The sequence below is a fragment of the Salvia splendens genome, chromosome 7, assembly GCF_004379255.2.
Source record: "Salvia splendens isolate huo1 chromosome 7, SspV2, whole genome shotgun sequence".
Lineage (NCBI taxonomy): Eukaryota > Viridiplantae > Streptophyta > Magnoliopsida > Lamiales > Lamiaceae > Salvia > Salvia splendens.
The window spans coordinates 1452684-1479257 of record NC_056038.1 but is presented as its reverse complement, the minus strand read 5'-3'; the positions used below and the strand labels follow the sequence as shown (position 1 = coordinate 1479257).

Sequence of the window (26574 nt, the reverse complement as noted above, 5' to 3'; positions counted from 1 at the left end):
ATTATAAAGTGGAAAGCATGCATATAAAGGGTAATTTTGTGAGGACCATGCTTTTAAATTTTTAGGATGCACGCCCTCAAAATTTGAATGCATATTTTATGATGAGACCGTCTTGCCATGAGACGGGTCAAGATAGAAACTGGAACTCATAGACTCATAGTACTACACATACCAACCGAAAACAAATTTGTCACTGAAATATGCGTTTGTATTCAGATCTTAACCAGTCTCGTGAGAAGACTATCCCATAGGGCTCGGCCTTTAAGGGTTATATGTTGATACGATGTTATACCTAGTGTACGTGTAATGTGTAGGGAAACACGATTGTCGGTTAAACAACATTCAAAAACCATAAACCAGACTCAATAATCTGCTCCTCCACCAACAAAACCGGTTAAACAACATTCCAAAACCTTAATAAACAAAAATGGCACAAACACAACCACTCTAGACAAAAGGGATCTATATTTCCTCCTAGTAATAGCCACAGTTATTTATAGTAGTATCAAAAAACACAAGGTAGAAACTCTGACTCTATATTTGGACATAGTGAGTCAAGGAAAAGGCAAAAGAACTATCTGTGGCACACACATTTGTAGTGATAAGCACTATTCATGGGATCATTGCCTTCAACGGGTACTTGCTCCGCTCTACACTTATACCGACAACCTCTGCACTCGTTGTAGGTGCAAGTCGGAGCCACCGAGCCGATTAAGAACCTTCTAGAACCTCCCTGCATTCCCCACAACAAGGAATTCAATCCATGGCTCACACACTGAGATTTTGATGCTATTGAAAATCTTATAGTTTACTTACCTCTCTCAATTCTGATGGAATATTGTAATCTTTCCAGTTTTTTCGATGTTCCTTTTGAACTCTGGACCCTGCATTGCCAAAAACATTAGAAGAGGAAAACACATGCATGAACCATTAGGCAATATGAACCGATAAAAAATCGTGTATGGCAGACTCAATTACGACCTTGGACTAGAATTGCTGCACAGAGCAAGGCGAGGAGGAGCACACGCTTCTTCATCGTCTGGCCTTGTTCGTAGTGGTAGAAGTGTTTGGAGTAGAAATGGGCCCGATTGAGCCGGGAAAGAGAAAGGATGTGAAGAGTGTAGATGGGAAGGAGGGAAAAAGGGGGGGGGGTGTGGATGAATGAATAGTGGCTAAAATATGTAGTACTAATGCAGAAAGAAACAAAAAGAGACAAAACTACATTTTAAAATAAAAAAATGCTGCATCATTCCATTTCCTTCCATAGACCTACAGAATCTTATACAGTATCTTTCCAACTTTGCAAATCATTTTATTTTATTTGTTTGTGTATTTTGTTGGCCTCATAGTAGGGGGGAGGGGGGCTGATTGCTATCTTTCCTAAAGACATTTTGTCCATGGAATAAATGGTAGAAAAGAATCAAGTTATGTTCATTTTGACTGGATATTTTTTATTTACTTATACATCTATTATTATTTTTGTGTGTGCAGATATACATATACATGGTTAGATCGGAATCACCGGTTCAGCTCGGAACTAGTAAGATGGTTGTGGTTTTGGGACTATAGCCATCTGAACCTGTTATGATTCTAAGCTATCATCAGTGGAAAATGTGAAAAAACCGTGGAAATTGGGAAATGTGAAATCCGTTGAGAATTTGAAATAACCAATAAAAACGATCAAAATTTTGAAGCAAAATCGAAACTGTCAAATCAACCTTATATGCAAAATCGATGATACAACGCAGCTTTGTTGGTAAGAGACTTTTTCTCTATCCAGGGTCATTGGTTCGAGTCATAATGGAATAAATGTGGAACCATTACTAACCATTTTTCAAAAAAAAACACCCTATAAGATCCAATCTTCAAATTGCAACCCTATACAAAACGTTGTAGGCTTGTTTGATGACAAAAAACCATGAATCGGTTAAAACATCTAATCCATGAAAATTTTGAAAAGTGTATATAATAATACGCCAAGAAAATTATTTAGAACATTGGATAAAAGTTTTCCTGAGTAACCATGTTTCTCTGTCTGAAAATAGAATTATGCCTCCCTCCACCCAAAAAGCATATAAATTATTTATCAGTTTCTAAAATAATTTAAATAAATTATTCTGTTTCCTTGTAGATGGCCTACCTGTAAAGCTGAATCCAATCATAGATGAATCCAAAAAGAAGTCTCAAATTGACTCAGAAGCTAAGCCATTTCACATTTTATTTGAGAAATAAAATAATTGAGTTACCAAAAATTCACCTAACTAATTATTTGAAGCTATTTCTAGATCTTTTCAGAACTGTCTCAATAAATTAACAATATTGTTGTGTGGGACCCATGGAAATTGGAAACCCATGCGAGGGTCGAAGTCAAATTATGTCTGATTTCAGGGAGCGAAATGTAAAATGAAATTCTTCGTCGGCCCATTGTTCTAAGAAGATCGGTTATTGACCATACAAAAGCCCATCTTTAACGTTCAATAAGCCCATCAAAGTATATAAATAATTAAGGGTTGATCACCCAATTTATTCAAACCTTTGATTATTTTATCAGTTTTATTCAATTTTGAAAATTTATCCCTTTTTTGTTAATTAAGGGTATCCATCTACAAACCCAATTACCATTCTTCATACTGATTTGTAGGCACCTCGAATGGTAAATAATTGACCGAAGGATTTGCTCGATACCCATAAGGATCAATCCCCTAGACGAGTCTAAGACCATACCCTCTAGGTTAAAATATTATCCCTCTTTACTAATAAAATCAATTCCGTCCAATTCTTTTTCCTACTTACACCTCTATTCCATCGTCATTGGAGTGAAGTTCCGATAGTGAAAAACACTCCACAAAAGTAAAAAAAAGGATTTTGATAGAATTGGTAAGTTGAAACTATTAGATATAATTGATACAATTATTAAAATCCAAGATAATATTAACAAATTTGTTAAATTGTGATAAAATTGATTAAAACCACTCCAAATCAAAATATCCTATTCGAATCGAACATTAACCCATTACCTAAATCAACATATAAATTATTCCAAAGAATTCCTCAAACTTTAATTTCCCATCCCTATAAAATACTTAAAAAAGACAAAAAGTAAAACCAAACAAACCGTAATTTAAAGTTCAAACCTTCCCGCGAAATCCAACCTCTGAAGAATACCAATACTTGGCCTCCATCTTCTTCTTCTTCCTCATCTCCTTCAATCAATCCCTTTCCTTTCTCTCTCTAACTCTCTCTCTCTCTCTCAAGCAACGCATCATTTCTCTCTCCACATATACATATACAATCTCTCCCCTCAACAATTCCCACCATCATTCAAATCAAAACACAAACAAACACTCTCTTAATTTTTCTAGTAAAAAAAATGACCTCTGAGCAAGCTCCGGCGCAATCTCCGGTGGAATCCCCACTGCCCCTCTCCAAATACTCGAAAAGGGTCACCATAGACTCGATCTCCGGCCGGCCCGACGGCGGCCCGGGGCTGATCGGGCGGAGGGTGGTCGTGGGAGGCTGGGTGAAGTCCTCCCGTGAGTTCAAGATGGAGGCGGCGGCGCCGCCTCCGGCCGCCGGAGGCCCAAAAGACATCAGCTGCGTGGAAGTCCTCCAAACAAAGCTCCCCTTTTTCCGGTCGATCATAAAGGTCTTCGGCGGAGAGCAGCGGATTCGCGACAAAATCGACTCTATAATCCCGAAGCCGCCGCAGCCGTCCATCTCGATCTTGGAAATCGGCGACGGATCCTGCGTTTCTAGCCTGCAGGTAATAAAGAGTCGCGTTTACGGTGAAATTAATAGTAATTGAATAAAATAAAAATAAACCAAATTTTTGTATCGCGTGACATTCGAATCTAATACTGCTCTCATGCAACAATGAGACATGTACAAGGTGAAAATGGTTTTCGATTCTTGCAATTAAAGTTTCGAATGAGAAATTGAATATTGCGAGAATGAATAACTATGTTTAGACCTTTGATTGCAAAGATTTACAATACCTTTTTGTGCGATCAAATCCTATAAGAAATTTAAAAAAAATCAATTTTCTTCCCATTTAAGTCAAATTCGCATTCTCCCAAACCCCATAGTTTTCACTTTTCACCATGACCTAAGTCTTAGAGAAATATTATGCTCCATATTTATGTGAATATCATTGGTGACCAATTAACAACCACCACTCTAATTTAGTACTACATGTTACTCTTATTTGTTTTGTTCTATATAATACTCCTATTTATTTTAATTCTAACCCTTCAAAATTTAATATACACTAATTCTACAAATTACTTGAAAATCAAAACTCAATCGGTTCATTTTCTCTATAATTTAAAATAAGTTAATAAAAACTTCAACGGTAAATAAAAATAGTAACATTCACATGTAACATAACATTTCGTCATATCCCTATATTTTTTAGGTGGTGGTGGATTCCGCCTTAGCTTGGCCGGCGCAGGTTATGCCGAACGGGACGTGCATTTTAGTCGAAGGCGCATTCCAGAAGCCGTCGCTACCGGATAGGAAGCAGAAGCACACAATTGAGCTCAAAGCCGACAAACTCCTCCACCTCGGCACCGTCGACCACGACCGCTACCCTCTCTCCAAGAAGCGCCTCCCTCTCGAGCTCCTCCGCGACTCCGCCCATTTCCGCCCTCGCACCACCACCGTCGCATCCGTGGTGAGAATCCGAAACGGCCTCACACAGGCCGCCTTCGCGTTCTTCCGCGAAAACGGATTCCTGCACGTGCAGACGCCAGTGACTACGGTCACAGACGCCAGCGGCGGCGCCAGGGAGAGTCTACTCCACATGGAGGCGACTCTCCCTGATGGTGTCAAGGCGGAGACGATCCGGGCTTCGATCAAGGAGAAGAGCAAGAAAATTGAGGAATTGAAGAGGAGTGGAAGCAACAAGGAGGCATTGGCTGCTGCGGTTCAAGATCTCAAGAAAACGACTGAGCTGGCTGAGCTAGTCGAAGGCGAGCAGAGGCGGACCAGGACTTACCTGTCTGCTTCTGGTCGCCTCCATTTGGAGAGCCACGCCTCGGCTCTGGGGAACGTGTGCTCGTTCGGGCCTAGGTTCCGAGCATGCTCCCCAGAGTCGAGGAAGGTGCTGGCTGAGATATGGATGGTCGAGATAGAAGTGGCGTTCTCCGAGCTTAAGGTTTTTGCACTCTTTTTACTTAGTGATTGTGTTATAGACCGACATGCTAGTCTTTTTGGATAATTTCTCGTGTTTGGTTCGTAATATTGGTGGTTTGGTAAAGGAACATTGGTTGCTAAGGCAACTGAGGTGGGTTTATAGACTAAATAAGTTTTATTTCTTTCCTAATAGACTAAGTTCTAGGGATAAGTTCTTCTGTTTGGTCGATAATAGTCTTTCTTGATTTCTCTCATTTTGAGATTTGGTTTTTGGGCTATTTCAGGACTCTATGCAGTGTGCAATGGACTTCTTGAAGTCAATCTGCAGATGGATAATGCAGAGCTCTGTAGAGGATCTAAAATTCATGGCGAAGCGCGTTGACAAGCACGTCGTGGATCGACTTCAACTGATAGCCGAAGGCCCCTTTGAGAAGATCACATATACAGAAGCAGTCAAGGTCTTGAAACAGGTAAAGATCATCACATGATGTTCCATGCTTTTCATGATATCCCACATTTTGGTGGCCTTACAAATCAGGCGAAGAACGAGAGGACTATCGAGTGGGGGGCGCCTCTCTCTGAGGAACACGAATCCGTCTTGGCAGAGGAGATCTACAAGAAGCCGGTGATCGTGTACAACCACCCTAAGGAGCTCAAGCCGTTCAATGCTCGTTGCAACGATGATGGGGAGACGTGTGCAGCGTTTGATGTGATTGTGCCGAAGGTTGGGACAGTGATCAGAGGAAGCCAGAGTGAGGAGAGGCTCAACATGTTGAGTGGAAGGTACTACTATTCTACTAATGTGTTCAAAATCTTGAATTAGATCAATTTAGTTGGAAAAAAAATCATAGTTTTGTTACTTTTTTTTGCAGAATCAAGGAATTAGGCCTAGAGAAAAAGCAGTATGAGTGGTATCTTGATCTTCGAAGGCACGGCGCTGTCAAGTGCTCCGGCTTCAGCTTCGCGTTCGACACCTTCGTCCTCTATGCCACCGGGCTCAACGATGTCCGCGATGCCACCCCATTTCCCCGAAGCATCGGACAACCAAATAACTAGAGCAAGATCAAGAAAATGGCATTCACCAGTCTCATTACTCATTACATTGTGAAAAATTAGGACAAAGGATCAACACATGTGTACATTGTACATACATAAGATTCCAAGAATCAAATACTACAAAAACGTGTCACAAAGTCTTATTACATCACATTGTCATGACAGCATCAAACAAGCACAAAATGCAAACTTCAAAACACCATACATCAATTCTTGACAGACATAACTCTCTCATACTTATTATAGAAAACCGCTTTCTTGTGTTAGATTCAATAAAATTTTACGGAGATTCTGTATTTTTAAACCTCACATAACTGATAAAATAATTACTAATAAGCATTGTTAAAACCTACCCAAATCCATGGTTAAATTATGATCATTAAATTTTGATTCGAAGCTCGCATAGAACAAGTTCAATACAAAGGTGAATTCTTTCGTCAAGAGTCAAATCCAAAGAGCATACATGAGCAGTAAGTTCTGCCACTGCCTTCTCCAAACTATCGACACGCAAGAGTCTGATCCGAAGGAACGTGTTCCAACCATCACTCACCGCACACCAACTGTTATCGAGTAAAGACAATTGAACACAAAACTAACAAGAATCAAAGCAAAAAAGGAAGACAAGATGCCAAGAACTGCAATTTAACTAAAAGAAATCAATATTCGAAGAGGTCCAAGACAATCCTACAAAAGAGGCCCACGGTTTAACGACTATCATAGTATTCAAACTACAGTCACAACTCAAAATGAGCTTACATTCTCCATCACAAAACTCTTGAGAGAGACAAAGCTTGAAGCATAGATGGTCGTAGGGAGGTAAGTATCATGATCCTCTCGAACCACAATGTCATAGTCAAAAGTTTTCAACTTGTTGGAGTAGTAGAATAGCTTTCCATCATCCGATTCCATGAAAATGTCACCATTTTCGAAAACTCTTAATGGCCAAACATGAAGAAAATCATCAAGGGGATCAAATTCGGGGATGATAAATTTCTTTGTCCAACACTGCTCATCTTCATTCATCAACCAGATTACAATGCTATCATCAATTGAAAGATCGCTTACACAGAGGCAATCCCTCAAAACACAAGTGACTTACCAAAGGTAAAATCTATACCTAGAGGAGGGGGTGCAGAAAAGGTGCTAAAAAGTTCCGTTTCAAGATCAAAGCAAAGAATCCATCTGCCAAAGGGTTTTGTTCTTTTCTCGACCAACCAATGAAGTTTTCCATTCAGATATACCACTCCAACATCTTCATATAACCTGAGCGAGCTATCAAAGCTACCAAAGGGAACTTTTCCCCATGATCCGGTTCCAACAGTGTATACTTGGCACTCATTTTTGTACTCCTCCGGTAGTAGTTCACCAAAAATCCTAACGACCTTATATTGGCAGGTCCTGCTCACTCCAAATCCATAAGTCTCCACGCCAATCGGATCTTTTGGGGAGGTTGTCGAGGACAAGGGAGCTTGATATAGTCACGTGTGATTGGATTGCACAGGATAAGATCATCATGATCGACGCCACTTAGAAAGATCAAAGCATTGGCTGAACTATGCATTGGCTCATCAAAAGGGAGTTCGAAGTTGAAGGCCACATTCCAACGATGCTCCTCATCAAAGTTGAGGTCAAGCTCATCCATAAACTCAATGATTTCATATGATTTCGAGTGTGTTTCAACAGCAATGCCTGGGACTGATCTAGAAATATGTGAATTCACAAACTCGGGAGTAACGAGCAGACTGAGCCATGGCTTACAAACACACTTGCAGGCCATAGCGGCTCGAGTGGGGAGTCTTGAGAGGATATTTACTACAATTTCTGATGGTAGATATTTGAAGAAATCTTCACCCATTTTCGAATTATTAGCAGTTTTCATCTCTCAACTTAATAACACCTTCATCATTAACCAAGTAAAAAAAAGTGAGATCAGAGAAGCAGCAAAATATTAATCTGGTCAAAGTAACACACTTGCAAGTGTAATTTACATTTACATCATCAAAATATAGGTCTCCAAACCCTAACACTATAAAAACTGAATTTAGGAAAATTTGATGCCATTCTAAATTTTGCAGGAACCGAAGTACAGATTATGCAATACTAAATCGGTTTTAGGTTATAATTATACACATACAAAAATCTGCAGAAACACAATCTTAATATTATAGCATCAAAACGCATTACACAATACTTGATTCAGCAAATTTTTACCGCGAAAACAATATCTACAGCAAGCAAAATACATGGATGCCATAGTTTTACCAAAACGGTAAAAAAAGAGTGTAAAATAATCTTCAATTTGCAGCGAAATCCCAAAAACAAAGGCAAAGAAGATAGGAAATGAGTTAATAACAGAGTGATGGAAACTGTCTGAGTGTTGAATAAGAAAGTTCATTCCTTCTGGTGGAAAAGGCGGTGGAGACGGCGGATATTGAGAGCGGCGCCGCTGATTGAGACAAAAGGGGTTAAAATATGAAGTTAGTCGAAGTATTATGAGTATAAAATACTAGAGAAAATAGTGGGAGTTGAAAGAAGTGGTTTAGAACTATTGAAATCCATGCAAGTTTTCAATCTTTTAATAATACAGATGCATTATTGGTAGTTGATTACATATTTACATTTATGAAGAAAACATTATTTTTTGTACGAAGTGATTAAATTCAAAACCATATATTTTTAGATCACATCCTCAATTTAATTTGTTAACGTTAATAGCTAGCTAGTGTGTTAGTGACGACAGATTATTTTGACAATTTCTGGTCAAAATTGTCAAAACCTAAACATGAATGGAATAACTAATACTACTCCTCATCTTAGGTCATCTTTGTTCCATGATATTTATTGTTTAATATTAGATAATTTGTAAAAAATTATCAAAAGAGATGTTAATATGTTGCACCTATATGTAAAAAATCTACAGTATGAAAAAGTGGGTGAAAAGAAAGAGGGAATGAGAAGAAACAAACATTCCACCTAGAAAAAGAACAAAAAGCTAAAAATAAAGTAGAAATGAAAAGCCAAAAATCTTTTGTATAAATAAAACTGAAGTCTTCTTCCCTATTGAAAGGACACAACCTCGCCACACAACCTCGCCCTTGTATGTCGCTCGCGCGGATACCTAAGGGTGATTTCGGTGGAGGCTCGTATGTCACGCACTCCGGGCTCACTATTGATCACATTGTTGTAGATGGAAGGAATACTATCTAGCCTAAAGATGTTATTTCAGCGACAGATTAATTTTGATTTATAAGACCACAAGCTACGGGTGATAAATCGGTTACACGTTTATTACGTAATAGAAAATGGAAGTAATAAGGCAAGAAAGTTACTCCAATAGATAATAGAACTAATAAGGCAAGACAGCAACTCCAGATCACATATAAACCCAAGAAAATACTAATGTTATCTTGGCAAAAGAGATGCTACCAACATTTCCATTGCATGACACAAGAAGAGATTTGTCTCTCATGTCCCTCACCAATTCATGCATTTCATCACCATACATCAAACTACTGTCACAGCTCAAAATGAGCTAACATTCTCCATGGCAAAATTCTTCAGAGAGAGAAAGCTTGAGGCATACAAGGTCGTAGAGATATCAGCATTATGATCCTCTCGAGAAAGGAGGTCATGGCAAGATTTAGTCTTGTTGGAGTAGTAGAATAGCTTCTTCCTATCCCAGTCCATCAAAATGTCACCATTTTCAAAAATTCTGATCAAGCAAGCATAAAATACCTCATAAAGTTGACTGAAAACTTCACCGGTGAGAACTTCCTTTGTCCAATATTTGTCATCTCCATATTCCTTCATCGACCAAATTACAACCACCAGATCATTTGTAACATAGCTCAAACAGAGGTGATCCCTCAAAACAAATGGTGTCTTATGACAGTGTGAAGCTATACCAGGAGGACGAGGAGGTATATGAAAGGTGCTAAAGAGTTCCGTTTCAAGATCAAAGCAAGAAATCCGTTCAACGAACTCGTGTTTGGCTTTCTCAATTACCCTCCAATGAAGATTTCCATTAAAAAGTAAACCTACAAGGCTGTGACAAAACCTTTGCGGGCTATCAGAGGGAACTTTTCTCCACATTCCGGTTCCAACAGTGTATACTTGGCACTCATTTTTGAACTCATGTCGTGGATTTTTGTACTCCCCATGTAGTGGTTTTTCCAAGAAAATCCTGACCACCTTATATTGGTCGGTCGTTCTACTTACTCCAAATCCAAAAATCTCAAATGCAAGCTGATCTTTTGAGGTGGTTTGTCGAGGAGAAGGGAGCGTGATATAGTCACGTGTGACTGGATTGCACAGGATAAGATCACCATGATCGATGCCTCCTTGAAAGATCAAACCATTGACTGAACTATGGATTGGCTCATCAACGGGGAGTTCGAAGTTGAAGGAGGACTCCCAATGATACTCCTCGTCAAAGTCTAAGCCAAACTCATCCACAATATCAATGACGTCGTATGACTTTGAGTGCGTTTTAACAGCAAGGCACGGGATTGATCTGGAAATATGGGAATTCACAAACTCAGGGGTAGCGAGAAGAACAAGCCATGGCTTACAAACAAACTTGCAGGCCATAGCATCTCGAGTGTGGAGTCTTGAGAGGATATCTACTATGATTTCTGATGGTAGGTATTGGAAGAAATCTTCGCCCATTTCGGAATTTAATAACCCCTTGATCACTAACAAAAAAAAGGAAAACAGAGCAACACCAAAATATTAATCTGATCAAAGTAACACACTTGTAATTGCAAGTGACATTTACAACATCAAAATCTAGATCTCTAAACCCTATTATCACAAATACTGAAACAAGCCCTAATCCCTAATCCATTCCACAAAATTGAACATGATCCTTGAACCCTAACGCATTCCACAATACTTAATTCAGCAAATTTGTAACAGATAAAACCATATGTACAACAAGCAGTAGAAAAAAGAGTAATTTAAGAATCAATTTACTGCGAAATCCCGATAACAAAGGCATAAAACGAGCTAAAAACAGAGAGATGGAAAACTGTCGATGTTAAATAAGAAAGCTCATTGTAATGATTCACCTTCTGGTGTGGAGACGGCGGATGGTGAGAGCGGCGCCGCTGCAGTCGTCTGTGTGCTTGAGTTAAAATGAGTCGAAATGTTATGAGATTTTAAAATAATATATATCTGAATGATTTTTTTTAAGTGATTAAAGTGAGGGCTTTGTTCGGTGTTTGCTAAATGGGCAGAATTGGTGTGAAAACAGGTGAATAATGATGGTTCGGTGTTCTGCATTTTTTTATGCATTGCCCTCGATATGACCAAGGGCCCACACTGTTGGCCACGACTTTTGGCGTATATAATTATGACCTCCTACTTGACCTGTGAAATTTGACATTTTGGTGTTGGCGCGGCTTATAGGATTGTGTAGTTGGTGGAATTTGTGTGAAATGACAGGGGCAATATTGGCCAATCACGCCTACAATTATCGTCAACCCAACCCATCACATCAAATTCTGGCACTCATTTCTTATACACCAATCGATGCAATTGACTTTCATTGTGGTGGGGTCATCAACATTTAAATATGACCACATTTATTTCTTTTTGAGTATAAAATAAAAAAAATGGTTTGACAAATCAGCACTTGTACGTACATTGTGTACACATAAGATTCCAAGAATCAAATAGTACTACAAAAACATGTCACAAAGTCTTATTATATCACATTGATTCATGACAGCATGAAACAAGCACAAAATGCAAACTTCAAAACACCATACATCAATTCTTGACATGAGATATAACTCTCTCATACTTCTCCCCAAGCCTAGAATCCAACGACTCCTGCGAATCGAGAGGGAAGAAGAAGGGATAGAGCTCGTATCGAACGTAGCAGCTGCTATACAGCACGCGGCAGCCTCTCCTATCCCCACAAACAGTAGGGAAGTTGCTGAGCGCAATAGCCAAACACTGAGCACAGTTGATCTCAGAAAGATCCCTCACACACTGCACCAACGCGTAAAGCCTAACGAAGTCAGAGATGTCTCTCTTCCCCCTGCCTAATCCCCTGCTCGAGGACCTCACCGCCTCCTTGGTGATGTCATCCATCAGTGAGGCCAGCTTCTTGTTGAAAGCCTCGGGATCAGTCACGTTCTGCGTGTTGATCAGGTAGACGCCCGAGACATCAACCTCACCGAAGAATCCATCAGTGCTGTACCTTAGGAAGCAGTAGTCATACCATATCCTTGCATCGGATTGGCTGGGGCAGAGGGCTCGGATCTCCTTGGCCGCGGATTGGATGCAGGAGGCGCAGTCGCTGCTGCTGACGTCGCCTCTGCATTGGGCGAGGCCGTGGACCCCGCCGTTGGAGGTGGCTATGAAGCCATTCTGGATGGTGCCTGAGACTAGCTTTGGGAGTAAGGTGTCAATGTTTCTTGATGTTGTGGTGTTGGCTTTGGTGTTGTCATTGCATGAGCTAGCAGCTGGATCTTGAGATTCTGCTGAGAGGATGTGGAGACAGAGGATGATTATGAAGAGATTATGTAAGAGACTCATGGTTGTCTGAGAGAATCTTGAACTTGGCTTTGGCCTTTTATTGTAGTAGTGTCAAGTGTTTGTGTGTATGCATGCCTATGTGAGTTGATTTTGTTGACTTTTCCCTCTATCTCATTACTTGTTCTTGAGTGGAGAATGGTATCACTATTCTAGAAAGTGTGGAAGAAGTCGATCCAAACCAATTTATGACAAGCACCTTTCTATTACTATTAGAAGTTTCCACTTAGTATCTTCCAATTGTAGGATCGTGCATGAGCCACAAAAGGTGGGATTTTTATGTAAATGAATTCTTGAATTATTATGAATAGTTCACATGGTCATTATGACTGTTTTGATAGGTTTATGCCATCACACCACATTCAAGCCATCAGGAAACCATCAAGACAATATTTTTTGTTATTTTTGTTTGGTTTGTTGTTTGTGTTGTTTTTTCAGATAAAATAAGGGTTGAATTATGCCACGTGGCAAGGAAATTCCATGTGTCTACTAACATGTAGTACTATACCTTTTGAACTTATTGCTTTCATTTTTGTATCGGGGTATCAGCAGTGGGGCGCCCTAAGGCGCGCCATAAAGCCCGCTCTATGCACTGCCACGTCAGCATTTTATCTTCCTAACCTTTCACCTGTAGTGGGGCGCCCTATAAGCCGCCCTAAGGGGCGCCCTAAGCATTTTCTTTTATTTGAATATTTAAATAAATACAAAAATTGGGAAAAACCTTCATTTCATTTATAAAATTAATACATTATAATACGAATTTAAAAAAATACGCAAACTCAGCGACGACGGTTACGGGCCCACACTTCTTCAATCATGTCGTGTAACTAGACGTTCGTGAGCTGCGGCGTGTTCGCGGAGGACAAACGTCTGACGTCGAATAGGCCTGGGGATCTACTCCGCCTCCTCGCGCTGCATTTCGGCTAAGCATTCCGCCATTGCGTCTTGAACGGCTGCATTTAAGGCTTGAGTCAAGGTCGGACTACCGCCATCCGAGGAACTCCGGTCGTCGTCGTGGTTCATTTTGGTTTGTGAGAGATGGAGAAATGTGAAAGACGAGAGAAATGAGAGATGCGAGAAATGTTCGTATGAAAAATAGAATGAGAAACGAGGTTTAATAAATAGACAAAATTCGAAAAAAAAAAAACAAAAAAGCGTTGCATCGTCCGCGCCATCGTCCGCGTCGCCCACAGTGGGCGGACGATGGCGCGAACGATGTCATATCGTCGGCGCTTCCTCCGCGGACTATCTGTCGGGCGAGGACGACGCATCGTCCATCGTCTGCGCACCCACAGTGGCGGACGATGGCTCGCCCGAAGCATCGGGCGGCCTATCGTCCGCCCCACTGTGGGTGCCCTTATAACTTAGAGCCTTTTTTTACCCCATTAATATATCCTAATATTTATTTATGTAAAAAAGTCTTTCTTGTGTGTATTATTGAATTTTTGCATTGGCATAGATTAGATTTAATTATTAATGTAATGGGTGTGTACATCATTGCGTAGATCATGATTAAGAAATTATTGGTCCAAATTGTGACAACACTATGACTACATACCGATTCAAGCTTCGAGAAGATCTTTGAAGAAAAAGAGTGTTGCGATTTTTAGCTTATATTTACATTATACTTCTTATATTCCTATTTCACTTTTATCAGAATAAGTGTTGCGATTTCATGCGATAATATAATATTTGCAACATATTTGTGTTTTTAGCTTTACCTTGACATACAACAAGAAGATCAAAACTCAAAAATCTAAATTATTGTTTAGGACAAAGCAAGCAGATCAAAAGAACAGTGTCGAAAGGAGACCATATTTCACCAGACATAATATCTAATACCGACCGATCAAGACAAAGTCTTCGTCATCCAAGACCTGAACGTCTTTCTCTCCAACGAAATTCTCTCTCCCGAGTTCCTTGACTATGTTCACAAACTCGACCCTCTTGGCGAGAGGAAGGGGCACGTACGGCAACCGGAAAACTGGTCTCACAACCCCGAGCTGTGCTAGGGCCGTGTTCACGCCAATCGGGTTCGGCTCGCGGAAAAGCCACTGGATTAGAGGCAACAGTTTTGCATTTAAAGTTGGATTCTTACCTCCAAACATGAGTTCTCTCATCAGACGTGGCACCAGATTGCTTGTAACTGAAATCACTCCTGTGGCACTGTAATCCCATCTCGAGTCGTGGCATTCATCGTCGTTCCCACTCCAGACGACTATGCCATTGCTCGTATACTGCTCCACCCGATCATTCCCAACACACTCCTTGATGCCTGCCAAGTTGGTGCTCTGTGCAACGGTGTGAACCACACGCGGTGGAATGTCTTGGCCAGTCCGTGAGGGTACGTTATAGATGATCGTGGGGCCCATGGGAAGCACGCTGTCGAAGTGAGAGACCAAACCCTCCAAGGAGGTTTTTCCGTAGTAAGGATTAATGTGTAGCGCGGCATGCATACCAACAGCAAAGCCTTGTTCAGTGGCGTGGATGGCTTCTCGTGTTGAGTTACTCCCGGTGTTACCAATGACTTTAACGGAACTGCCAAAGCAGTTGACTGTGTGGCCAATGAGCATAATGTGCTCGTCCCAGCTCATCAATTGGCCTTCACCAGTGGTGCCACCAACAATCACCCCCTCGACACCATCTTCGATTTGCATGTGCACCAAGGCATCATATGCCTCCAAGTCGAATCTGCCATCCGGGAGATAAGGTGTTTTGATTGCTGTAATCAATCTGAGCGATTTTATGTCATCGACATTAGTCCTGCAAACAGTAGCTTCACATTACACAAGCTGGTTCCTTAGGATATGGAATAACAGATGGGAGTAACATAGATAGTAGCACCAAATTACATACATTCCTATGCATACATTCCTTCCACCCTCCGTAGCACCAAATTACAAACTTGAGCTTTCATTTCAAATCCATGTCATATTCCACATTATAAAAACATTTTTTCTATGAGTTCTTATATAAAACCACTTTCTTGTGTTAGTTTCAATACAATTTTACTGAGATTCTGTATTTTGAACCTCACATCATAGATAGTAGAAGTGGTAAATCAAACTTCATAATGTCAATAAGCGCAAGGACATCACAGGGGTATGAGAAATCCAACAGATGTAAGCTTTTGTTCATACTATTACTAATGACTAATGAGAAAACTCAACTTTCACCATAACTAATCGAACTCTTTTCCATAGATATTCAAGAAAACATAATCAATGACAAATTGACAGAAAATATATTCAGCAAAACAGGAAACGAAATGCAGACAACAAATGGTTGGAGATAAGTCAGCATCTTTCCCTCACATGCTGTTTTCATGCACATGGACAAGTGAATAAGTGAGCACTATTGTACTATAATCATCATCATCACAGCAACTTGAATGGTTTCCATAGCTCACTTTTACTACCACTAAAACATAATCATCTATCCAACATTTGGTTGAATTATATGCTTTGCTAACATGATACTCTTTCTTACTAGAACTTGGTTATCAATTGCTAACAGGAAATCAAGAGCAAAAAAATAACTCACTATGATCAAATTGATCGCGCAATTACCTGTTTTTAACTTCGTTACTGCGCATTGGAAGGTGAAAATTGGGAACCACAGCTGCTCTAGGTGATCTCCATTTTGGAAGCACCCCTGCATCATAGCAGCGAAAACTGGCATCAGTCATCAAATAAGTTTGATTTATTAGAAGAAAAAAAACACATGACGAGCTTTAGATCACGAGGAACATCAATCATTCCTCAATCAAATTTCACCTAATTTATGAACATGAAAGTAAGAGATTCCGACTACTGCCAGGAACAAAATCTAAAACAGCTGAAATTCGAGTCTCATATCTACAAAAATCAATGGTAATTTACCTCGATGAGTAGATTTGAGAGAGAAACATCCGATCACCGAAGCCATGGCACGGGAACTCCACGAATTATAACAGTGATGGCAGAGAGGAGGTTGTGGCTGAGCTAAATCACGTAATTCTCCGGCAATGAGTGATGCTTCGACGGCGGGAGCTCAGACGCATCAGAATATGTTCAGCTCCTGGTGACGGAGGTCGAGACCGGGGCGCCGGAGGATGGAAATGGAATGCGGCGGCGGCGGCGATGTGTGGAAGAGGTTTAAAAACCCTCAATACATTGGCCGTGGCGGCGGAGGTGTTCCTCGTTACACGTGTCAAACGCGATATAAAAGATTTGGGCTTTGACTAAACGGATAACGTTATAAAGCTTTGGGCTTATTAGTCAAAGCCCAATGAGATGATGTAAATCTTTGTGCTTATTATTAAAAGCCCAAAGGGAATAAAATAATGAAATTTTGTCCTGATTTATTTTATATTTTGAAAATGTTAAATTATGAAGTTTTTAATATGCTTAATTGTTTTATGATATTTTTGAAGGCAAATCTAATCCCAAATTTGTGTATACATGTAAAATTTTAGTATGTAAATAAATAAAGACAATATATTAATTTGATGGCGTGAACGACTAAACAACATCATTTTACTAAGAAGCAAAAAATAATAGTAAAAAAATTGATCAATTGGGTCGATTGATTTTTTTTAAAATTTGTGATTTATTATTCAAATTTTGAAAGCTATGGCACATGCTCAACAATAACTTATTATTGCTTGTTTTAAACAAAACTAAAAATGGAACTTTGTTTTCATAAAAAATTGACGTGATTTGCATGTACCAAAATTAAGTAGGAGTATCAATTTATTTGTTTTACAACATTGATAAAAATATAAAGAATAATAATAGTAGTTGCTGAAAATGTAGATGTGAGCAATTTTTTTTGTGTGTGTTCCTTTTATTTCTATTTTTTTATAATTTTACTTATGACTTTTGATTTGCAATTGTGATTACGACTTTAAAATTCCAAATATTGTGACGCCAAAACTAAAATTGTGTAGTATGAACCCAAAACTTGAGCACGAAATCATTATTATATGCAACCACTCCAGTATTAATTATAGAAATTGTAGAAATTTATTTTTGCTCATGACTTCAGACTTTCTTCAACCTACCTTTTATAATTATTGGAAGCCTTTTTGGGGTTTCATCGATCTAAAATCAAAAGTTACATGTTACCTGTAAAGCAAAAAAAAGAATATATCTAGAAAATGATTGAAACCAGAATCTTTGGCTAGCTATTAAATTTAAACTTGAATTTATTTGTCATAATTCATGAAAATGATGAAATGGAAGTTTGAATTTTGGATATGTTCAGTAAAATATGAAAGTACACATTCATTATATAAGGTCAATGATATTGATTATTGTAATAATAGCATCTAATCCTTTCGTCTCATTAGGTCCTAGATTTAAATCTCATTTTAATTCGGTACAGATTTTAAGAAACGTGAATAAAAATTAGATGGAATATGAGTCAGACCTATTATTTCTCTACAATTTCCAATATTTCAAAGTGCATTACTAGAAACTCAGTAGCATCTTACTTGAAAGACTTAGAAATGAAAAAACTTAATCAATCGCTTATCAGTCTTAATTAAAATGACTCTGTTTTTTATACTCCATCTGTCCCATTAGAAATGAAACGTTTTCCTTTTTGGTTTGTCCCATTAAAAATGAAACGTTTATAAAAATAGAAACAATACTCTCTTTACTTTTTCTTCTCTCTTACTTTACTCTCTATTCACTAACTCACAAAACAACACTACATAAAATCATGTGCCGAAAAGCAAATGTTGCATATTTAATAGGACGGAGGGAGTATTTCATTAAAAATGACACCATTTTAAAACCATTTATTCTCCTTTCTATGATACTCTATTTTCAATTTTATTCTCACTTTACTTAATATAATACTCCACGTAATGTTTGCTTTGAATGGACATGAGAGTATATAAGTTTTAAAAATTCACTAAAATTCAAAAATATTTGAAATCAATTTATGTGGAATTAAATTCTACTCTTGTCGACCACTCCTTTCCCTCTCTTCAATAAACAAACACACACACACACACACAAAAACACACACACACTCTCTCTCTCACTTAATAAATCACACACACTTCAACACACAGTGAAGCAAATCCCGCGGCGGCAATGGCGGAGGAAGGCGGCGGCGAGGAGTACCTCTTCAAGATAGTCGTGATCGGAGATTCAGCCGTGGGGAAATCCAACCTGCTCTCGCGCTTCGCCAGGGACGAGTTCGACCACAACTCCAAAGCCACCATAGGAGTCGAGTTCCAGACGCAGGTGGTCCAGGTCGACGGCAAGGAGGTCAAGGCGCAGGTCTGGGACACCGCCGGCCAGGAGCGATTCCGCGCCGTCACCTCCGCCTACTACCGCGGCGCCGTCGGCGCGCTCATTGTCTACGATATCACCAGGAAGACCACTTTCGAGAGCACCAAACGCTGGCTCGATGAGCTCAATAGTATGCTCTCTCTTCTCCTTCTTCGAGTTTATATCAGTTTGTTGACTTCGGATTTGTTAATTTTTTTTATTTGCTGCATATTCTGTTTTTTTGGGGGGGAATTGTGATTTATGGAACTATTGATTAGGTTTTGGTTTTGCTTGTGCAAATTTGAGTTGCTAATACTCTAATTTTTTCAAATTGTCTCCACATTTCATGTGATTGTGTTATCTCTCTGTTTGTGCGTGTGTTTTCTGTTGCTTTGGGTTAATCTATGAAGCTGATTAGGTTAATGCTTGAAGTGTTATTGCGTATTCTTGGATTTCAATGTGCAGATGTAGGTTTGCTAAGGCTGAATTTGTCTCTGCATTTGTCGTTTATGCTTCTCTCTCTCAGTTGCTTGATTTTTGTATGTTGTAATTTGATACTATAATTGATTCAAGTAGATGAATCTAGAATTGAAAATTAAATGACTGCTTATTTGAATTGCATTTATCTTATTTATGCTTGCAGTAGGTTATGCTTAGGGTTAGATGTATGAATGCAGAAAGAAGATTTCTCCGAAAATGACTAAAATGCGTTCAACAGAATCATTTTTTATGGCTAATTGGATCAATGATCACAAAGAAATGGTAAGATGGAAGAGAAATGCATTTAGCAAAGGAAGTTCTTGCCTGAATTTAGGACATTTTTTGGATGTATTATGCCTAAGAACGAAATAAATTCCCGATTTAGTAGCAATCGACAGTTAAACTTGTTTGCTTGAAGCCAATGTGTGTGCCTGACTACATTATAGTTGGAACAATATATTCACCTACCTGTCATGATAAATGTTAGTTATGATAGGCGACTTTGATTTGTTTGTAATGCCATTAATACAACTGGTTGGTAGATATAAGTTTGTATGGGCTATTAAATCCTTACCTAAAAGCTATAAACGACATTTACGTCTGAGTTTGGTGAAGATACAGACTTGGAAAGCATAACTACAAGGCTTGTAAAGCGGATAGGGATTGCATACAATACATATATTGTGGCTCTGTTCAGTGATTTGGCTTGTGATTTTCATATAAAACGAGTGAAACTGGGTGTATATGGAGGTTGGATATAAGATTGAGACGTGCTACTCTTTCAACTCATTGCTGGCTTTATCCTCTGCTACCTTTAACTGCTTTAAGAAGCATATCTTCAAGAAATGCTCCTTTAGTTCTACACTAATGAAGGTTACAGATTCGGGCAAGAGGAAGAAACTTATAATATCGTAGCCGATCATGGTTACTTTGGCCGATTGATATTCCAATATGCTAGTTTCAACAACTCTCGTTCAATAATCATCAATCGAGCTTGTAGTGTGCTGATAGAGACTTCAATCAGAGCATTCTGAGCTTGATTATAACTAGTAACTACTGTCTCAAGAAGGGCATTTCAGATATGAGTGTGTGACGACGATTCATTGTTGTCTGCAGGCTTAAGGATCGAATATTAGCTTATTAGGGAGCGTTAACATCTGATGATAGGATAGATGGATGAAGTATGGGATTTCGTATTTGAAGTATAAGATAGTCAAACAAGTTCAAAATTATTTGATCCGTCAAAGTAAATTCTGGATTAACTTGTATTATTCTCTCACTCAAAGTAACGCCCCCTTCGGAAACTTGATTCGAGATTCTATTGTTATGACAAGGATAGAACCATGCTTGCTTTAAACTTGACCTCCACACTAGTCCCATTTATGCACGGTTACAATAATTTAGCTGTTTTTTGACCTGTACTACAACGATGTGCAGCTCACTGTGACACTGCGGTGGCAAGGATGCTAGTGGGGAACAAGTGCGATTTGGATGACATCAGGGAGGTGAGTGTGGAGGAGGGGAAGAGCCTCGCTGAAGAAGAAGGCTTGTTCTTCATAGAGACCTCTGCCCTCGACGCCACCAATGTGATGAAGGCGTTTGAGATCGTCATACACGAGATCTATGACAAGGTTAGCCGCAAGATACTCAGCTCGGACTCGTACAAGGCCGACCTTTCGGTTAACCGGGTCAGCCTGGCCAACGGGGTTGACTTGTCGAAGCAGAACAACGGCGTGATGTCTTGCTGCTCGAGATGAGCTCCAGTATGTTCCTCTTACCCGGATCTCTTTCTTCTGTCTGTCTCCCTCTTGAGCTGCTTCTTGCATTATTATTTTTATTTTCATTTATATGCTGGCGTGAAACATGGAAATGAAGTTTATTTATGTTTATGAAATAATCATATGATGGATTTGTCCTACATTGTTTGGAAGTTAGTTTTCTTACACACTCAAATTAGTTTTCTCACACACTCTCTCTCTCTCTCTCCCCAACCAACAAGTTTTTACTATGAAATGCTCCCTTTGTTTATAAAATAATGTCTCATTTTGTAATTCTGGGACATGAGTAATCCAAGGGTTACTGTTAGTATGTTACGGTTTTGGAAATTGGAAGTTAGTTTCAACTTTCTACTACATGAAGAAAAACTTTCCCTCTGTAGTGATAGAATTTTGCAAGTCAAGTTTTTGTTATGATTTATTCCTATGATGAATTGTACTAATATTGTTAGATGTCATTATTTGTGACCAAAATTGTCCTAGTGTTAGATTTTGTGATCAAACAAAATTTCTTGTTCAAAAAATGAGTTACTTATTTAACTGGCAAGATAAGACAAGTCATATAAATAAATACACTCCACATTGCGAGAAGTTTAAGCAATGTAAAACCAATCATTTTAGCTTAATTAACTGAACATTTAATTAGATTCAAATTTACACAGGGTTGAGAAACCTTTGACTAGATGGGTAAATAGTACTGTAGGAATCAAAAGAGTATCTCAATAAAAGGCATGCGACCGTTTGAGAAACCTTTAACTAGATTGGTAAATAGGAATCAAAAGACTATCATTAAAAGATATGCGACCGGCAAATTATCAGGTTGCAATATTGCATGTCCAGTGATATATATAAAAATAGAAAAAAATATCTGCAATTAGTTAGATATGTTACTGTGACCATATATACGGGCTATTAAATTTTTACTATATTTATAAAGTCAAAGAGGAATTACTAGTCACAAATTATACTTCCCCCATTTCTAAAAAGTATGAACATTTAGTTTGATATGGATATAAATGTATAATTGTTACAGTAAAAGAGAGAATGAAAGGGTTGTGTAAATATTGTTAGTGTAGTGTAATGAGCTCCACATAATTAGTTCTGTAGTGTAATGATATAAGTTGTAAATAAAATTAGGTGTATAGATAATGTGTTACTTAAATATTCCAAATATAAAAAGTTCATACTTTTCAAGGATGGTTTAATAAGGAAATAGTTCATATTTTTCAAGGACAGTAGGAGTATAAAGTTCTCTTTAGTAACGTCTCTTGGATTCAAATATGTCTGGGCATCTATCTATATTAATTCCTCTTGTATAAGACATCCACGACCCTATCTTTTATTCATCTTTTATCTATCTCATCCCTCACTACTCGTGGGTCCCACAAAACTTTTTATTTCATCTCTTATTTCATTTTCTTTTCCTTTTCTATTTTAATTTATTTATTATAAAATTTAATTAAAATTATTTTTTAATATAATTAAAATACGAGATTCTTTAAAAAATAAAATATTCACATATAAATTAATTTTAATTAAAATTTTAAATTAATATTCAAATGAATAATTATGAAATTATAGTTTTATTTATTTTAAAAAAAATATTTGAAAATGGATTTTTTAAAGTAAAAATCAATTTCTTTATAGTCAAAAACCAATTTTTTATAATTAAAAATATTTTTTTAATAAAATCTATTTTCAAATTAGTTTTTTAATTTGGACAAAAGAAGCCCACTCGACAGAGGGGGGGCGAGTGGGCTTCACCGCTCTATAGGAATGCGCCATGTGACACGAAGGAGACATTCTGCGGGACGAGACATGATGGAATATCCGCAACGCTAGCTCTCTGTTGTCTCGTCCTTGTGAGACGAGCTCGAGACAACAACGAACTGCGTTGTGGATGCTTTATAGCCATGATCGCTTTATGTGATGATGTAGTAGTAATAGTACACTACACATTTTGCATGCAGTTTTCATAAATATATGAGCACCCAACTAAAAAAATACTCCGAAATAGTAAACAAGTATAAAGAGATAGTTCGTTCAAATAAAGATCTATTTGCATTATTCATATTTTTACTATACCATCGATTCATAAAAATTATACTAGCATTTACACTGAATGATTGTGAACTACACATATTTGATGTAAACTGAATAATGTAACAAAAATAGAGAAAAAGAATTAAATTAAAGAGACTCATCTTATTATAGAGATAAATTGCTAAAAATACGCAAAGATTAATTTTGATAATGAATCAAAATAAAAAAATACTCGTATAACTATTTTTCATAAATGGGAAAATATTACATTTGTCCCATTTTATTTGAATCGTTTTTTGGATACAAGATTTATTAAATGAACAATAAAGTAGTAAAGAAAATAAAATTATAGATATTAAATGTGTGAAATATTTTTTAACATAAAAGGAAATGACTTTTGAACATCACACTTTTTTTGGTAGATAAATATAATGTCATATATCTACTTTTAGAAAAAAAAGTAAATCATAATTAATATATTTAACTAACTTTCTCTATTTTGGATATAGTATATTTAGTTATTTTTGCTTTCTTTATTTAACACTAAACAACATATTGGAGTATATAATAAAAGATAAATTCTAGAAAAATCATTAAATTTGATCAATTTCTTGTTAATTCCATAACTTTTAATAATAACGGATTGTATAATGCGTAAATTTAACACTTTCTCAATTGTTCCATAATGAAAATTCCGACATTATAAGTGTCTTTTGACGTGGCTATACATGTGTAAAAATTAAAGACGTCGCCGACAAATGTAACAAACGTGTCACATTTTAATTTATAAAATCAAAGACGTGGATTCGACTAGGTGTATTTTCCGTCTACCGTATCAAATTTAATTTTTCCAAATCTGAGGTCAAAGGACAATTTTAGAAAATGTCAAAATTAAATATAATCGGCTAATTTCAAAAATTTTGTAAAAATGGCCAGAAATTGACTGCAATTAATGATTTTTTTCACTAATCATCCAATATTAAAAAAGTATAATGTTCCACTAAATTGCACGCTTAATATGTCATTATATCACCGTAATTTACAACTTAAATATTTTTCACCGTTAAAGTCGCAAAAAATAATTACTAATAAATATTGTTAAAATCTAAGCCAAATCCATGGCTAATTATAGTAGTTCTTAATTTACCAAAAGCAAAATCATTCACTTAAATTACATAGATTCCTACTCACAATCATTAATTAGTATACATTAAATTTTCTCTTTTCATTCTATTTAAATAAACTATAGAATCACAATCCCTCTCTCTCCAAATCCCTCTCTCTGTCTCAGCTTCACTAAAATGGCGTCGCCACCTCCGCCTTCCCTCCTCACCGCGCTTCTCCTCCTCCTCCTCCTCCTAATCCCACCCTCCCAATCACAATCCGCCACGTGCACGAAGCAATCCTTCACCAACAACAAGCGCTACACCTTCTGCAACGACCTCCCCTCCCTCAACTCCTTCCTCCACTGGGACTTCAATTCCGCCCAATCCACCCTCTCCCTCGCCTTCACCGCCACTCCTCCAAAGCCCGACGGCTGGGTATCCTGGGCCCTCAACCCCACCGCCACCGGCATGGCCGGTTCCCAGGCGCTCATCGCCTTCAAGCAGCCAGACGGCGCGATGGCCGTGAAGACCTACAACATCACCTCCTACGCGCCGCTGAAGGAGTCGGAGGTGTGGTTCGACGTGAAGGATTCCTCCGCGGAGACCTCCTCTGGAGGCGCGATCACGCTATTCGCCACCGTGGTGCTGCCGGAGAAGGGGAGGACAGTGCTCAACCACGTCTGGCAGGTTGGGGGATCCGTCGCCGGCGGCGTTCCGGCGAAGCATGAGTTTCAGCCCGCGAATTTGAACGCGAAGGGAAGCCTTGATTTGTTGGAAGGGCACAGCAGCGCTTCTACCGACGGCGATTCCAAATTGAAGAAGAGGAATGTGAGTTCTTTTTCTGGTGATTTCGTTTCTGAATTCTGTGAATCATGAGAAATTGCATTGTGATTTAGTAGAATTAGATGTTCAGGTAGTTTGGTATGTGCTTGATTTTGAAATTTTGAACATCGTTGGTTTCTGGCGATTGAACCGACGAATTAGGTTAAATGTAGGTAGAATTAGGGCCTCATTGATTTGGGGGAAATGCTGGAAATACAGAAGTAGTTTGGTATATGTTTGGTTTTTGGTTTCCAGTGATGGAACTGACAGATTAGGTTCAATGTAGGTAGAATTAGGGTTTGATTGATTTGGGGGAAATGTTGGAGATGAAGATGACTAACTTAAATTGTGTGATTGTGACAATGGGATTCAGATTCATGGAGTGCTGAATGTGGTGAGCTGGGGGATTATGTTCCCGACCGGGATCGTCATGGCGCGATATTTGAGGGTGTTTCCGTCGGCTGATCCAGCGTGGTTTTACCTGCACGTCTCGTGCCAGGTCTCTGCCTACGCCATTGGAGTTGCTGGCTGGGGAACTGGCCTTAAACTCGGGAGCGAGTCCAAATCCATTACCTATTCAGTCCATCGCAACATTGGGATCACGCTCTTCGTCTTTGCAACCCTGCAGGTAGTTTCTTACAGCAAGAATTTATTGCTATCTCTGTTTTTTTGGATTAACGGAATGCATAATTTACCAAGAATGTGTATAGGGATGGCTAATCTTGATTTGTGATTGATCATGTGTGTGTTTCTGTCACTTTCTGGATGTGTTATGTCGCGTTTGAACTGTATCTTTCGCCTTGATGCTGAGTTTTGCTCGTTTGGCGTTATGTAGGTGTTTGCATTGCTTCTGAGGCCCAAGAAGGACCATAAATATCGCGTATACTGGAACGTCTACCATCACGGAGTAGGATATTCAGTTGCGGTTCTGGGCATCATCAACGTGTTCAAAGGCCTGGCCATATTGCAGCCTGACCCCAAGTGGAAGCGCGCATACATTATTGTGATTGCGATTCTTGGAGGCATTACCTTGTTGTTGGAGGCCTTCACTTGGGTCGTCGTGTTGAAGAGGAAAAAGGCCGGAAAATCTCCCAACTCGTATGAAGACTACAACAACGGACACTCTAGGCAAGAACCTTGATCATTTTGTTGCCTGTCTATCTATACTACCTATTTATTTCACTTTCTTCATTGAGTTTGTGACATTTTCACATGTACAATGTAGTTTTTGTAGTTAGTATGGCATACAACTTATAGATACAAAAGGCTTCATTAATTTAAGTATCTAAGTTGCAACTATAACATTTGGGGGCATACAAGAAGAAAGTTAAAGATGGTGTGATTTGAGGT

General features: G+C 38.5%; 8 protein-coding genes across 8 annotated transcripts; 3 read left to right on the top strand and 5 right to left on the bottom strand.

Moving 5' to 3' along the window:
• Window positions 1-324: 324 nt before the first annotated feature.
• Window positions 325-2071, bottom strand: LOC121811070 (EPIDERMAL PATTERNING FACTOR-like protein 9). Its single transcript, XM_042211844.1, has 3 exons — window positions 982-2071; window positions 817-884; window positions 325-733 (listed from the first exon to the last, which is right to left on the bottom strand). Exons 1-3 carry the CDS (start codon window positions 1034-1036, stop codon window positions 575-577), a joined length of 282 nt encoding a protein of 93 aa, XP_042067778.1. The 5' UTR covers window positions 1037-2071; the 3' UTR covers window positions 325-574.
• Window positions 2072-3322: 1251 nt separating this feature from the next.
• Window positions 3323-6490, top strand: LOC121811159 (asparagine--tRNA ligase, cytoplasmic 2-like). Its single transcript, XM_042211958.1, has 5 exons — window positions 3323-3763; window positions 4415-5155; window positions 5418-5603; window positions 5672-5916; window positions 6006-6490. The coding sequence occupies exons 1-5, from the start codon at window positions 3371-3373 to the stop codon at window positions 6187-6189; spliced, it is 1749 nt and encodes a 582-aa protein (XP_042067892.1). The 5' UTR covers window positions 3323-3370; the 3' UTR covers window positions 6190-6490.
• A 325-nt stretch (window positions 6491-6815) lies between these two features.
• LOC121741644 lies at window positions 6816-8812 on the bottom strand. Its single transcript, XM_042134494.1, has 3 exons — window positions 7596-8812; window positions 7376-7470; window positions 6816-7283 (listed from the first exon to the last, which is right to left on the bottom strand). The coding sequence occupies exons 1-3, from the start codon at window positions 8066-8068 to the stop codon at window positions 6931-6933; spliced, it is 921 nt and encodes a 306-aa protein (XP_041990428.1). The 5' UTR covers window positions 8069-8812; the 3' UTR covers window positions 6816-6930.
• Window positions 8813-9501: 689 nt separating this feature from the next.
• LOC121742320 (F-box protein At3g07870-like) lies at window positions 9502-11427 on the bottom strand. The gene is made up of 2 exons (XM_042135428.1): window positions 11259-11427; window positions 9502-10883 (listed from the first exon to the last, which is right to left on the bottom strand). Exon 2 carries the CDS (start codon window positions 10855-10857, stop codon window positions 9712-9714), a length of 1146 nt encoding a protein of 381 aa, XP_041991362.1. The 5' UTR covers window positions 10858-10883; window positions 11259-11427; the 3' UTR covers window positions 9502-9711.
• Window positions 11428-11865: 438 nt separating this feature from the next.
• Window positions 11866-12895, bottom strand: LOC121811467 (cysteine-rich repeat secretory protein 55-like). The gene has a single exon (XM_042212332.1). It carries the CDS (start codon window positions 12733-12735, stop codon window positions 11962-11964), a length of 774 nt encoding a protein of 257 aa, XP_042068266.1. The 5' UTR covers window positions 12736-12895; the 3' UTR covers window positions 11866-11961.
• Window positions 12896-14475: 1580 nt separating this feature from the next.
• LOC121741944 (4-hydroxy-tetrahydrodipicolinate synthase, chloroplastic-like) lies at window positions 14476-16893 on the bottom strand. The gene is made up of 3 exons (XM_042134927.1): window positions 16614-16893; window positions 16302-16386; window positions 14476-15495 (listed from the first exon to the last, which is right to left on the bottom strand). Exons 1-3 carry the CDS (start codon window positions 16657-16659, stop codon window positions 14568-14570), a joined length of 1059 nt encoding a protein of 352 aa, XP_041990861.1. The 5' UTR covers window positions 16660-16893; the 3' UTR covers window positions 14476-14567.
• A 1781-nt stretch (window positions 16894-18674) lies between these two features.
• On the top strand, window positions 18675-21396 carry LOC121742534 (ras-related protein RABA5b-like). Its single transcript, XM_042135692.1, has 2 exons — window positions 18675-19149; window positions 20916-21396. The coding sequence occupies exons 1-2, from the start codon at window positions 18819-18821 to the stop codon at window positions 21233-21235; spliced, it is 651 nt and encodes a 216-aa protein (XP_041991626.1). The 5' UTR covers window positions 18675-18818; the 3' UTR covers window positions 21236-21396.
• Window positions 21397-24536: 3140 nt separating this feature from the next.
• LOC121742737 (cytochrome b561 and DOMON domain-containing protein At3g25290-like) lies at window positions 24537-26568 on the top strand. Its single transcript, XM_042135980.1, has 3 exons — window positions 24537-25230; window positions 25598-25852; window positions 26060-26568. The coding sequence occupies exons 1-3, from the start codon at window positions 24598-24600 to the stop codon at window positions 26363-26365; spliced, it is 1194 nt and encodes a 397-aa protein (XP_041991914.1). The 5' UTR covers window positions 24537-24597; the 3' UTR covers window positions 26366-26568.
• The last annotated feature ends 6 nt before the right edge of the window (window positions 26569-26574 follow it).